Source organism: Marmota marmota, unplaced genomic scaffold (assembly GCF_001458135.2).
Source record: "Marmota marmota marmota unplaced genomic scaffold, marMar, whole genome shotgun sequence".
Classification (NCBI taxonomy): Eukaryota; Metazoa; Chordata; class Mammalia; order Rodentia; family Sciuridae; genus Marmota; species Marmota marmota.
Genome location: NW_026000174.1, coordinates 12170614 through 12185203, shown reverse-complemented (window position 1 = coordinate 12185203; position 14590 = coordinate 12170614). Strand labels below are relative to the sequence as shown.

General features: G+C 36.7%; 1 protein-coding gene across 1 annotated transcript in view; it reads right to left on the bottom strand.

Annotated features, from left to right (window-relative positions):
• The window catches only part of Thap12 (THAP domain containing 12), a 21060-nt gene extending 6470 nt beyond the window's left edge, over nucleotides 1-14590 (bottom strand). Inside the window, exons 1-5 of the mRNA XM_048787880.1 lie at nucleotides 14422-14590; nucleotides 10843-10963; nucleotides 7320-7427; nucleotides 3897-3933; nucleotides 955-1702 (exon numbers count right to left, since the gene is read on the bottom strand). Of these exons, the coding sequence (XP_048643837.1) occupies nucleotides 955-1702; nucleotides 3897-3933; nucleotides 7320-7427; nucleotides 10843-10857 (908 nt within the window). The 5' untranslated portion in view covers nucleotides 10858-10963; nucleotides 14422-14590. The remainder of the gene's footprint in view (nucleotides 1-954; nucleotides 1703-3896; nucleotides 3934-7319; nucleotides 7428-10842; nucleotides 10964-14421) is intronic.

The window sequence follows — 14590 nt, the reverse complement described above, 5'->3', positions numbered from 1 at the left end:
ATCCTCAGCACCACATACAAACAAAGATGTTGTGTCCGCTGAGAACTAAAAAATAATAAATATTTAAAAAAAAAAAAAAAAAAAAAAAGAGTGTAGTGAAGTGATGTGCCATGATTTCTTAATTTCTTTCATGGTACTCTAGGATCATCAATCCATAAGCCCAAGAAAAAAGGTCACATGAAGTCATCCCACCCCAGACTCAGCCAACCTGCTGGTAGAATGCAGAAAGCCCTGATGAGACAAGCAAAAGAACCAAGCAACCCACAAAATTGAGAGAAATGATGAACTGTTTCTTTAAGCCATTAAGTTTGGGTACACTGGTAAGCAGCAAAAGGTCACTGATGACAAACTACCTAATCCTCACAGCACGACCTTAAGGTAGGTTTTCTAGCTAAAACAAAGCAGGGTTAAAATTATTTAGAGGTCACATCACTCTCAGGAGGCCCTAAGAACTAGATGCAGGCACTGACAGGTCAGTTCTGTGTCTCCTTCACTGTCATCCTGCCGTCATGAACTTGATCAGTTCTTTCTGCCAAGGACAGCAGCATCTCATCTCTTAGCACTCTGGCTATAATAAGTCTTATCTTTTTATAAGCTACATGGGCAATGTGTCCTGACTGGATAAATTCACTGGGCTTGCCCATGACAGGAAATGCATTTTGGGTTATAATTCAGACTCAGCACTCCAGCAAATGCACCCATTCTGCTTTCTGAAGCTCAAATAACAACTTATCCCAACATAAAACAGTCCAGTGGCAGCTCTGCAATTAAATTCATCCATTTACATTTTATCCAGCAATAACACAAACCCTGCTAAAATAGGGATGAGGATGAGGCTCAGCAGTAGAGTGCTTGACTAGCAAACATGAAGCCCTAAATTCAATCCCCAACACTGCAAAAGAACAACAAAAAACAACAGCAACCAAACCCCCCCCAAAAAACCAAAACNCCAACCACATGTTTAAGGCACAGGAAGAGCAGAGTGTGTAGATAGCTTGAGGGTATTTCTCTAAAAGTCTAGAAGCAACAACTTTCATTTTGGAAGAGAATCCGCTAGACACAATGTAAGCCTGGCCACGACAATACTCCATATTTAGTCCCCACTTCTCAGTTATGGTAGTGTGAAATTTCACAGCCAAAATTTCTGCATCAGCTTCATAAGGCAGGAAGCCCACAAATTCCTCTCTCAAGTTATGAGACTCATCTACAAACCTCACCAACACGGGAAGGTGCTCTTCCCCTGCTATGTCCACCACATCATCAGTGATAATGGAAAAGAAGTGCGAGTCTCTCACTTCCCTGAGGGTTTCTTCCCGGATGCAACTCTCACAGATCTCCAGCATCTGTTTCTGTTGTGTTTTTGAACAGAACAATGTGTTAACTGCTGTGGTCTCAAAGCGTTTTCTCAGGACCTCTTCACCAGAATTTATCCGGCACTCCAACAGGGCCTGAAAGTTATCAGGAGTGAAGAGACCTTCTGGGATTTCATCAGCCTCATGCCCGTCCAGAGGTATATTTTGTTTTCCCATAAGAATCAAAATTTCAAATAAAGATTTTAAGTATTCTTTGTTTTCCTTCTCTTCAAGGGTTAAAGGCAAAATATCTTCATCCTGTTCATCACCCCCTTCTTCTGCACTGGGGTTCTGAGCATTGCTATTGTTTGTTTCTTTATGTTTTTGTTCCTGTTCAGAAGTTTCATCAACTGGAAAACAGAGAGTTAATTTTACAATCCCATAAGAAATCACACAATACAAAGTACATTTTTGGATTGGCTAATATTTTAAAACCATAAACTCATTCATCCAACATTCACAGCATCTATCTACTAGACCACAGAGGAAGACAGAATAAAACAAAGACAATAGAAGGAGAAACACTGGGAACAGATTTTAATTATACGTGTAAATAAAGTTGGAATGATTTTTAACTGACAACATATATATTATACAGAACAGTGACAGTCCATGCCTTCTGAAGTAAAAGTAAATATTTATGGAGGACACTGTGTTTAGCATTTTGTGTGCATCACTTTAATCTTTATTCAGGCAGATGGTATCAACCCCACTTGACAATAAATAACTTGCCCAAGGCCACAAATGCATTTATAAGGATAAAAGTGAAATTCAAATTCAAGCTTGTCTGGCTCCAAGGTCCATACAGATGCTGTTTCTACCAAACCATTAAGCCACACTTTTATATGAGAGATGAGACAGTTATACAAACCAATCCAATATAGATTCATGTAACTGTTAGGGCTAATATTAAAAATCTTCACCTAATCTCATATTTGGATGAGAAAAGTGAGGCCCTATAGGTTAAGAGTCCTGCCGACAGTCATACTGGCAGCCCTAGGAAAATAATCCAATCTGAAGAATCACCGGACCTAGCTCTTATATAAGACTATGAGAGGGCCACCAAAAATTGTACATTTTCACTGGGGGAAGGGAAAAATGTTCAGAAGAGAGAAATTGCATTTGATTTTGACCCAGATAAGAAGACATGAGGGCACTTCAGTTGGTAGAAAGTATTCCAGCAACAGCACCAAGATAAAACAGAGAAGTGGGCTACCCAAATACAAAGCGAAATCTGGTGTGATTAGAGGCTGGGTAAGCTGTGCTTCCAGGCCTGCCAGAGCAACACCAGGGTTGAGCAAGGGCAGGGATTACTCTTTCCTCACCCCTCCTCAGCTCAGAGGCCATCTATTCATCATACACTACAAAGCAAACAGTGTTTTCTACACTATGCAGGTTTTTGCCATCCAGAAAGCAAGAGGTTATCCTGGATGCCCGCCTGACAGCCTGTCTCCTTTCCTCCTTCCTATATTCCTTCTGACCTCCATTACTTCTCCACTCTCAATCAACAAGTATTAATTCTATTGTTTTATTTTTTTAAAGGGATGTTCATTAAGGAGCAAAAACATAAGGTGAAAAGCTAGTCACTCTCCTTTGGACGTCTTTCCATATGTAAGTCATCTGTTTACAAGTTCCCCGAGTCCTGGCTTCCCTGTCAACAGTGTTACTCTTCCTACTTCCAACAGTGTTCCACATAACATGAAATGAGGTTCATGCCATCACCTACTTACAAATTCCTCAATGGTTCCCACTGCCACACCCTGCAAATTCTGGCCTCTATGGTCCCCTCTGGGTTCATTTTCTAAGTATCATGGTTTATCAGAAATTCCAATACCACCAAAGTGAGGGCACTTTCCCAAATCTAGCACCCTATTTCATGCCACTCTACTTTTGTATAGAATCTTTCCCTCCTTTCTTTGCTTGAGTCTATGTCTCCTTATCTATAAAGGGAGAATTAAAATATTACTTAACACAGAGCTCTGTGATAATTAAATGAATTAATATTAAGTACTTGAAATGATGATTTGACCTCAATAAAAGTTTATGTTAATTGTAGCAACAGGAGAGAGACGAAGAGGATAATAGTAATAACAGGAACAAAAACAACTTCTAGCTGCCATTCTTTGGCAAAAGCTCAGGCATCAGCACCTGCCACTACATCCAACACACCAAGTGCCCCCCATAGCATTTATTTCTTAAATGTTTACCAAAAACTTATTATGCACAAGTTGGGTAGACATAAATGTCTGCCCTTCCTTCCCTGTCCTGGGATACTGTCTGTGTTCCTGACACCCGAACCACATAGAAAGCAACACATTTTCAAGGCCAGCACAGGGCAAAGTGTGTGGCTTGGCAGAACTCAACAAAGACAAACTAAAGTAAGACTTTAGTCTCTGATAATTTCAGACCACAGGACAAAGCTGACACACTCTTACATCCATTCTCAAGGTAGGTTGTGGACATAAAACATATTTATTTGTTCTTACCAGGTCAAGGCCTTTTAAAAAGGCATTCAGAAGCTGAGTCATTAACACTATCACTTACTTTTTTTCTGTTTCAGTGTCCTGATTTCATCTTCACTCTAAATAACAAAGAAAGAAAGAAAGAAAGAAAAAACGAACAAAGAAAAAAAACCATGTTTTAGAAAACTGACCTCTAGTGTATCATCTTAAACTCAAATAAAAACCTATTTTGAATTGTTTTACTCTTTCAAGAGCATAATTTATATTAAATATGTTCTTCAAACAGATGATAAGAAAACCAGAATAATAATTATTTGCTAATTACTCCAAGCTTATAATAAAGTCCTAGAGGGGAAAAATATATCACTTATTTTCTCCCTAAAAACCCTAACTTTAGGTTATAAGTGTTTACTAAATAATAAAGGGAATGAAAAGTATACCAAGGCACTTGAAATCAAATTCAAGAGGAAGTAAATTATCTCCCTTCCCAATCTAACCTTGGAGATGCCTCCTAAGAGGGAGACTGCTGAATTGTAGAACCTAATAAAAATGATGAGGATTCCCTGGGAAGTAGAATTAACAGAGTGCCAGCATAGAGAAGAAATGAATGCATATAGCATAGTTTATGCACTATGACCCCTACACAGGGATAGATGGAGGAGGAACTTTCCAGCTGAGTCCTTTACTCTCCCTCCAAACCTCAGTGATAATCAGATCACAACCCACACATTACTTTTGTGGAAGGAAAGTACCAGTGCCAGTTATAGCTGGGACCACACAGTACCCACTGAACAGCTCTGGACATTCTGCTGATAAGAATGTCTCCAGGCAGGTCAACCTGCAACACTCCCTCCTTAACTGGTGGGCTGCCCAGTTACAAGGCTGGAAGACCTGGAAGTGTGCCTGCTATGAAGTATTTGATGTTTCTTAAGAGGGAGAGTTACAGGGGCATGACAGCTACTGGAAGTGGTTGAGCTCCTCACCCCTGGTACAAATTACTAAGAAGAAAAGGCCCTTTGAAAATACTCATTAAAATAATATGTCAGCATTTATGTATAAGAAGTTTCAGAAAAATAGAAATAACAGAGGAAAGAAGTGCATGAAGAAATTAAAACTGAGAATTTCTCAGAATTTAAAAGATATAAGTCCCAGGGTGGGGAAGCAGCTTAGTGGCAGAGTGTTTATCTAGTATGCATGAGGCCCCAGTTTAATCCATAGTTCCACAAAAAAATAAATACGTAAAGAAACTGTAAATAAAGACATAAGTCTTCAGATAATGGTCAATATGCTAGATAAGAAAAAAATTCACACACACACACACACACACATATATATATATAGTTCAATGAAATTTTAAATGTCAAATATAAAAAAAATTATAAAAGTTTTGAGAGAGAAAAGGTAGATCACCCAAAAAGAATAGAAATAAAGCTGGTGTCAGATTTCAACAGCAAGAATGAAGGCAAAAAACTAGGAAGAGGGCTGGGGTTGTGGTTTAGTGGTAGACCACTTGCCTAGCATGTGAGAGGCACTGAATTGGATCCTCAGCACCACATATAAATAAATTAATTAAATAAAGCTATTGTGTCCATCTACAACTAAAACAAAACAAAAACAAAAAACTAAGAAGAATCCTCTCCCACTGACTATGTGCACCCTCAATGCATCACTTAGTAACATGTCAAATAAAAAAATATAACCACCCCACCTCCACAAATTGAGATGGGGGTATAGCTCAATCACAGAGCACCTGCTTAGCATACACAAGGCTTTGGGTTCAATCCTCAGCACCAAAAAAATCCGACATTTTCAAAAATTTGACTTTGTGTGTTCCTAAAAGTATTTTAATAGTTTCTTCAAAGAACCAGCATTTAGACTTATCAATGATTGCTGTTATTTGGCAGCTATTTTATTGGGTTTCTTAAATTCATGGATGGAACTAATTAATATAATAAAAATGTCAATTCAAAGCAATTATATAATGAAAATCCCGGAGGATTTCTAGGAGAACTTGACACAAGAATTCTCAAATTCATATGGAGGAATAAAGGTTCACAAATAGCTAAGAAAGTTTTGAAAAAGAAGAGCTTAAAAGTCACTCTATTTGAAAGTAAGATATATTACAAAACCATAGTAGTAAAAACAATGTGGCACAGATATAAACAAACAATCCAGTGGAACAGATCCAGAAGCAGCCTTGTGTTAAACTGGTATATAACGAAGGTGGTATTTTTATACCACTGGAGGAAAGGATGAATTCATTAACAAGATTATTGTTAGGGTTTGGATCTTAAATGTCCCCAAAAGGCCCACATGCCAGTCTGTGGCATTGCTGGGAGGTAGTGGAACCTTTAGGAGGTAGGGCCTAGTAATAGGAATCTAGATCCCTGGGGGCGTGCTCTAGAAAAATACAGTAGGACCCTGGCCCTTTCCTCTTTTTGCTTCCAAACTGCCATGAGGTAAGCCGCTTTGCTCCACCATGAGCTCCCTCCCACAAAGTACTGTTTCGCCATAGGCTCAAAAGCAACAGATCCAGCTAACAATGGACTAATACCTTTGAAACCATGAGCCCCAAATAAACCTTTCAGTTGTCCCATATATTTGTCATAGGAATGGGAAATTAACACAGCCACATCAAAAAACCTAATTTTCCATAAGGAGAAATATAAAGTTAAATTTCACTTGGACACCATAAAAAGTCCAAATGGACCAAAGATCTAAATATGAAATGTAAACAGAAGAAAATGAGAAAAAGTAGATATTATCTTAAAAAACATATAATAAATGAATTGATAATGACATATTAAATATACTACCTAACTATCTAAGAGAAATGGAAATAATAGTGGAAGAAGGAAACACAGTAAAACAAAATAAAGGCCTTGCCAGTGGCAATGAGAAACAGAAGCCATGGACTTAAGGAGTCTGAATAGCTTAATTTTGTTCACTTAAGGTCAACAAAAACAGAAAATGATCAGAACTGAAAAAGATCAAAGGAATATAGAAACACATGTAAATTATGCTGTATTCAAAGATTTAAAGCTTTTCTAACCCTTGTCAATATTTTAATAGTGACAGAATCCTCATCTCTAAAACAATCCATGCCTCAACTTTTATCTCTTCCTTCTCTTTATCCCTTTGTGCTTGATTCTGGAAACCTACCTCAGCTCCATTTTCCTTAATACCAAAGAAAAAGTAGCTCTTCTGATTATCCCCAGTCCCAAGAATAAAATGAACTAGTGGCCTGAAAGTGGCAGCACACTTAAGCCCAAGTCAACTAGTATCAACTGGTTGGCTAAATTCAAGGGAGGTTTTCCAATTTCAACTGTACCAAAACAGATTAATTATCTTACATCCAAGTTTACTTAGTAATCATAGAATTTGTTTCCCATTATGTTACCTTTGAAATAGAGAACAACTTGGGTCAATTTTTAATATAAATGCACCTTTATTTGACTTCACAGTATTACGGGGAGGTGGGAAATCTGAAAGTACAAAGACATACCAATTCTTTTATTCGTTTTCTGTGTCTACTATGTGGATTGTTCAAATGACTGGTAAGATCAAATATTGTTGGTATTGCATTATCTCGAAGTACTGTCCTATAAGGACTCTGAAAAAGAAAAATGTGTTAATTCAGAGATGGTCCTTCAGAAAAAATAAAATTCTATATTAAAGATTTCTCCAGTATTTCTTTAGCTCTAATATACAGACTTGCAGTATCTGATGTCAATTTAAGTCAGTCTATACTTCTGTTTTTGTATTTGCCCTTTTGGTAATCTTACTATTATAAATTCAGAAACTGAATTGATAGTAGGTTAAAAAAAAAAAAAAGGTACTTAAATTTTGTACATATATTTCTAATTCAGTTTCCCAGCCACTTCATCTGTTCTATCTTTCCATGAGCCCACCAGGCTATAGGATGTACAAATCTCCCAAATAACCTACCCTCCTATATGTCCTACAACAATGCTTCCCTCCTTACCTGCTGTTCACACCACTTTTGCTAATATTACTGAGAAGCACCAAGGCACAGTGAAAATAATATTGCACTGGGACCCAGGAGATCTAGGAACTAATCCAAAATCAACTAGTGACTCACTAACAGCCCCTTAGCTAAATTAGTTTCCTTTTGTGGACCTCCTCTTTTGATTCAGGTACTGACTAGATCAACATTTCTCAAAATGAAACTATGCACACATTAGTGATCAGAATGCTTGCCATTTCAGTTGTACCACTATCACTTCCATACAATCTATTTAGTTAACCCTGTATTAAGCAACCAAAACCGTAAGAATAATCTTTAACAGGCTATTTATATTTTAAATACATATTATAAAATCCTAAGATAAAAATAGACTCAAAAGCAACAACTCACATACATAATCATTTTTGCAAACCCTACACTGGGTATTTTAAATTCCCTTCTAGCTCTAATGATCTTATTATTGAAGGATGATTATTTTCTATTTTACTTCCTGTTAATTAATACAACTTAGCTAGAAGCTGGATCCATACCTAGATGGTGACAGTTTTCCACAGTTGGCCCAGAACAAGCTAGGTGGGACAGGAAGTTTATTAAGAGGGTAACAGATGAATAACTTCTATTATATCCTTAGCTAGTCAAAATAAACACTAACTTTACTTTCTCCCTTAAGTTGCTATGAAAAACACCACACACACACACACACACACACACACACACACACACGGGTGCGCGCAGTAATTGTTTCAAAGCTGACTATTGAAGTATATTCAAATACATCAAGCAAAAATAATAACCCTTCTAAATAAGTTTTTTCATCCAGAGAACAGAGGTTAGAAAGGACTGAAGGGAAAATATGTATCTAAATGGAACAAATGATCTTGGGTTTTATCCAAAAGATACTACACTTCGGAAGGATTTCTATTCAGAGACAATATTTTCCACTTCAATCCCATGCATCATAAAAAACACAAAGAAGGAAATATGATTTCTTAATGATACAGCTTCTAGCAACTGGCTAGTGATCCTGAGTCTACTAGGGAGTTTGATCAGGAATCAGTTAGAGACACAACCACTGAAAGGAGCAAAACCTCGGATATCCTAAGCTTCCCATCTTTCCCATTGAGCAAAAGCCTTAAAAATAAACAAACATATACACACATACAGTCAACTCTTGATATTAAGTAAAGGAAGGGATAAAACAGTCAATGAATTTTAAAAATTTGAATTAATTTGCTTTTTTTTTAGCAAATAAAGCAAAGACCAGAAAACAATGAGTCAAAAACGTGACTTTTATAAATACTTATTTATAATTATACATGACAAAAAAGTTATATGCAATTCATTTTAATTCAGTATCAAGATTTAATCTTTTTAACAGCTGATTTAAGGTTTGTGCAAACAGTATTAATCTTACTTTACTTTGGGGAGTGGCAGGGATTGAACCCAGAGGTGCTTAATCGCTGAGCCACATCCCCAGCCTGTCCCCCTTTTATTTTGAGATAGGGCCTTGCAAAGTTGCTGGGGCTAGCTTTGAATTTATGATCCTCCTGCCTCAGCCTCCCCAGCCACTGGGATTACAGGTGTGCACCACCATGCCTGAATATTAATTTTACTCTAGCATCAAAGATAATAAAACATTTGGCTTTGGCTGAATTAGTCATGAATATTTACTAATGAGTACATAAATGCCAAACTAATGAGGCAAAAACTCTTAAAAATTTTAATACAGATATCAAATAATCCAGCTTTTAATACCAGCATCATCTTCTACATACAGATAAAGAACATTTTTCACATTTGGGTTAATTTATTTGAGACTGACAAATCATTCAGAAATTATAAAAACAAAATCTCACCTTTTTGTTCTATGCTCTGACTAAACAAGAATACAAGAGTACACTACATTTTAAATTTCTCACATTGATATATGGTTGGAATTATCCAATTAAAAAACCATATTTATGACTAAATTTTAATAAAAATGCATAGGGCATTTAAATAATTTGGGATATTTTCACTTAGTGTCAAGAACATAAAAGCAGTTTGCCTTTTAAACATATAAAACCTCTTATTTTGGTTGATCATTATTAGGCTCTTAACAAAGCAAGGCAAAAAAATATCCCTCAAATATTCGTGATTAAACTGTTGAACCGGAATTGGCTCACCTCCCAATGACTTCACAAGTATCTGCTTCAATTAATTTTGAGAAATAAAATAACCCAATCATTCTTTAGTTTTCTGATGCCTCTGCAAAATGTATCTGAAAAAAATATCAAAATAAATTGCTGCATAACAATATATAGTGTACCTTCAAATAAAGTTTATCTCGATATCTGAGATGATACATTACTTATACCTAAACAAGAACACTGTATATATTATTTACCAAAACTTTGTTCCTTACTAATTACAAAGTGTTTCACTTTTGCTTCATTTCAATCAAATCTGACCTATTTGTGCCTTTTATGCATCACAGCAGTAACAGAATCCTAGAGGGTTAAAAATCTAGGTCTGGTCTAATCTCATTAGAAACTGGGGCCCAGAAAGGGGAAGGTCTGAATGCAAAGCTTCAAATTGCTGATGGAAATGTTTTTTTCAAATTACCTATGATTTATTTCCTACAGTATCTAGCATGTAAAAATTAAGTGTTGGTTCTAAAAGTACATTCAAAAACATGAAAACAAAGAGCACTACTACATGAAAACAAAGAGCACTACTCATAGATGAAGATATCACTTATGAAAAAGTTCTAGAGGAATTGCTCCAAGTTAAAACATCATGTTAAACACAGTATTATGATCATCTAGAACTGTCTAGAGGATTAAAAGTGGTCACCTCTGGTGAGTGGGAAAGGGGCATCAGGAATAGGGGAATTAAGAAAACCTCAGAATTTTTAGAACAAAATAGAAGCTATTCCACTCCAAATTTATCTTCATTTTTTTTTTTATAATTGTGGGGTAGAAGGATACCTTTCAATTATTAAAACTTACATTTCCAATCAGACAGAGAGAGAAAGAAAGCAAGTTCTCCTATTACTTACAGTTCTACAGATCATAGAGGTCTCGAAGTGTTTGGCACATAATCGATAATGTTTATTTAGTTGATCAGGTGTTTTATCTTCCAAGTCAGCTCTCCTACAATTCTCTACCCACTTCTGGCATCTATAAATAAAACCAAAATACAATCACAAAACATGAGCTAAACGTTTAAATTTCAGCATTTGGTTTTAAAGCAAATACATATTAATAACAATGAGTTCCCGCTCCCCTCCCCTAGAATATAATTTGGAGAAGTTGATTAATAGCAAAGTGAGAGTTGGAAGGGACCTCAGACATCATATAGTATGAACCCTTTGATTACAGACAAGATTAAGAAGTAATGTGCTTAGTTATGTCCAAATTCAGTTGCAACATCGTTGGACAGGACTCAACCATCAGCAGTAAAAGTGAAAAAGATGTACAAGGCCAAAAGTCTAATATTCCTTTCAGAAATTAAGCAAATGAAACAACACCATTACTGCAGAAAATTAGCAGGTAGAAGTTCAATATACAACTAGAGTTTCTTAGGGAAGCATGAAGACTATATTTATCTAAAATGATACACAAACTAGATTACAAGTTCCATGAATGCAGCACTGTATCTACACCATCCAACACACAGAAAATATTAAGATCCTGAACAAGATAAAGTCCATGTCCTCTTAAGTGCTTAACTAAGAGGTTATTTGCAGAATTGTAGCTCAGTGATAGAACGTTCGCCTAGTATGTGTGAGGCGCTGAGTTTAATTCTTAGCAGTGCAAATAAATAAATGGTCCATTGGCAACTAAAAAAATTTTTTTTTTAGAAAAAGAAAACACTAACTAAAACCACAACCAAATATTACTCTATACCCAAAAGAATGACTATAGTATAAAAGGCATAATACCAAATGTTGGGGAGATGAAACAACTTTACCCATGGACAAAAGAAAGGATAAACTGGTATGTTCATTCCATGGACTGGGACTTGCCGATGGAGTGAACAAACTGCCTGTGATCACACAAATCATGTTAAGTGGAAGAAGCCAAAAATACATATTATGTGAACAGGCAAAACTCATCTATGGTTTTGTTCAGAAAAAGTTAACACAGATCATATGCCTAAAATTGCCTTCCCCAGAAAGGCTTGTTAAAGAGTGTCTGGGAAATTAGCTGGTAAATAGTTCTCTACAGTGATATAAAATACTTCCTAACTGGTAAAGTGGCACTGTGCCTACACTGTGCAAACAATATGATTTATAATGAATAACTGCCCTCCTTCTGGGAGTCTGGAACTTTTGAATATACTAGGCAGAAGTTGCTTATTGACCAGGCCCTAATAAAAACCCTGGGCACTGAGTTGCTAACAGACTACTCTAGGGAGAAACATAGCCCATAGATTGCTGCATTTCCTGGTGGAAAATGGTCTCTGAACTCTATGAGAAGCATAAAGTATAAGGAAGCCTCGGGCTGGGGATGTGGCTCAAGTGGTAGCGCGCTCGCCTGGCATGCGTGCAGCCCGGGTTCGATCCTCAGCACCACATACCAACAAAGATGTTGTGTCCGCCGAAAACTAAAAAAAAAATAAAAAAAAATAAAAAAAAAAAAGGAAGCCTCAATGAACTCCTCTTAATTCTGCTGGTGTCTTTCCCCCTCATGATTCAGATGTATACCCTTACTATAATGCTGTAATATATCTTAGCTATGAGTACCACCACGTGGAGAGTCCCATGAGTCCTTCCTATGAATCTCCAAAGAGGGGGTGGTTTAGGGTTTCCCCAACACAGTGAAAGTCAGAATTGTAGATACCACTGGAGAGAGGTAACAACTGGTAGTAGGCATAAAAGAGGCCTCTAGGTTCCAAGTAGTTCCTCGTTCTTCTCCCTGCCTCCAAAACCTAACTTACCTAAATTATGTGAAAGTATACTAATCTAAAGTAGTTATTGCTAGAGCAAATGAGATAATGACTAGGAGGGCCACAGAGGAAAAGGAGTTTGGAGCACTAGCAATACCCTATTTTTAAAAAAAATTTCATGGACATGTCACTCTGAAAGTCCAAACATGATGTAGGCTTATGATTTGTGATCTGTGCATGTTTTCACATCAATAAAGTTATAAAAATTATTTATGATCAGTCTTTCCTACATACATGTATATATTCTTAATATATTATTTATATATTTGTGTGTACATGTAGTACACACACATACATTCACACAGTTATATAAGTATCTCTCACATTTTTACCAACATCTCCCCTTTCCCAGCTTTGTCATTGTTTTGCTTCCTTTTCCTGTATTCCAGAAACTGTGGGCTTTTCCTTTAACAAAGTGGGGTGACTCCCTGAATTCACATATTTCTTTCCATCACTAATACCTTCTTATCTATCAATATACATCATTATAGACATTAAAACTGAGAACAATTTAAAAATGTTCATTAATTCATTAATAACCTCCTTTCATGTTAACATATGAATATTTTAATGGAAATATACTTTCAAAAATAAACCACATACTTTGGATTAGACAGAGGGGAGGGAAGGGAGGGGAGAGGATGTGGGGGTAGGAAGGATATTTATGATCTTATGTGCATATACAAGTACATGACTGGTGTGACTCTATATCACATACAATGGAAGAACGAGAACTTATACTCCATTTATTTATGAAGTATCAAAATGTATAACTAATTTAGAATAACAAAAAAACCCCACATTTAGTGAGAATGATATTTTCCATCTCTGCAATTCTCTTTAATATATAACTTAAAGATAGATTCTCAGCTCTGCTTCTGTGTTTAATATGTCCACAAATCCAGCCTTATATTAATATGCAGTTTTTTAAAATATATTTATTTTTTTGGTGTAGATGGACACAACACAATGCCTTTATTTTTATGTGGTGCTGAGGATGGAACCCGGGTCCTGCCCATGCTAAGCAAGCCCTCTACCACTGAGCCACAATCCCAGCCCCTTAATATGCAGTTTTAAAAGGCTATTAAAACCTCCTCCCTGGCGGATGTGGTGGTACAAGCCTATAATCTCAACGATCCAGAGGCTGAGGAAGCAGTAATCCCAAGTTTGAGGACAGCCTCAGCAATTTGGCAAAACCCTCAGCAATTTAGTGAGGCCCTGTCTCAAAATAAAAGAACTGGGGCATGTAGCTCAGTGACAAAGTGCCCCAGCATCCAACCCCCCACTACCCTAAATTTTTTTTTTTAAATCTAGAAAGCGCAATACATAACATCTAAGCAATAATGCCATTTTGTGTTATATAGCCCCCCAAATTCCACCGCATATTCCTGAGAGCATTAGCATGAAAAAGAACAATAACATCAGTGTTATGAAAATAGCGTTGACACTGCAGACTCCCTGAGAGTCTTGGGAACTGCTAAGGTCTGAATGTCTGTATTCTCCCCAAATTCACATGTTTAATGAAACTTAATCTCCAGTGCAGTGCTTTTGGAAGGTGGGTAATCTGGGAGTGATTAGGTCGCGAGGGCAGAACCCTCAAGAATGGGTTTAGAACCCTTATAAAAGGGACCCAAAAGAACTTGTTTGCCCATTCTGTCATATTAGGATACAGCAACAAGGTACCCACCAATGATGTTGAAAGCAAGCCCCTCACCAGATAAATCTGCTGTCACTTTGACCTTGGAATTCCCAGGCTTCAAAACTGTGAGAAATAAATTTGTTGTTTATAAATTATCCAGTCTAAGGTATTTTGTTATAAAATTTGTTGATTAACAGATTACTTGGTCTAAAATACA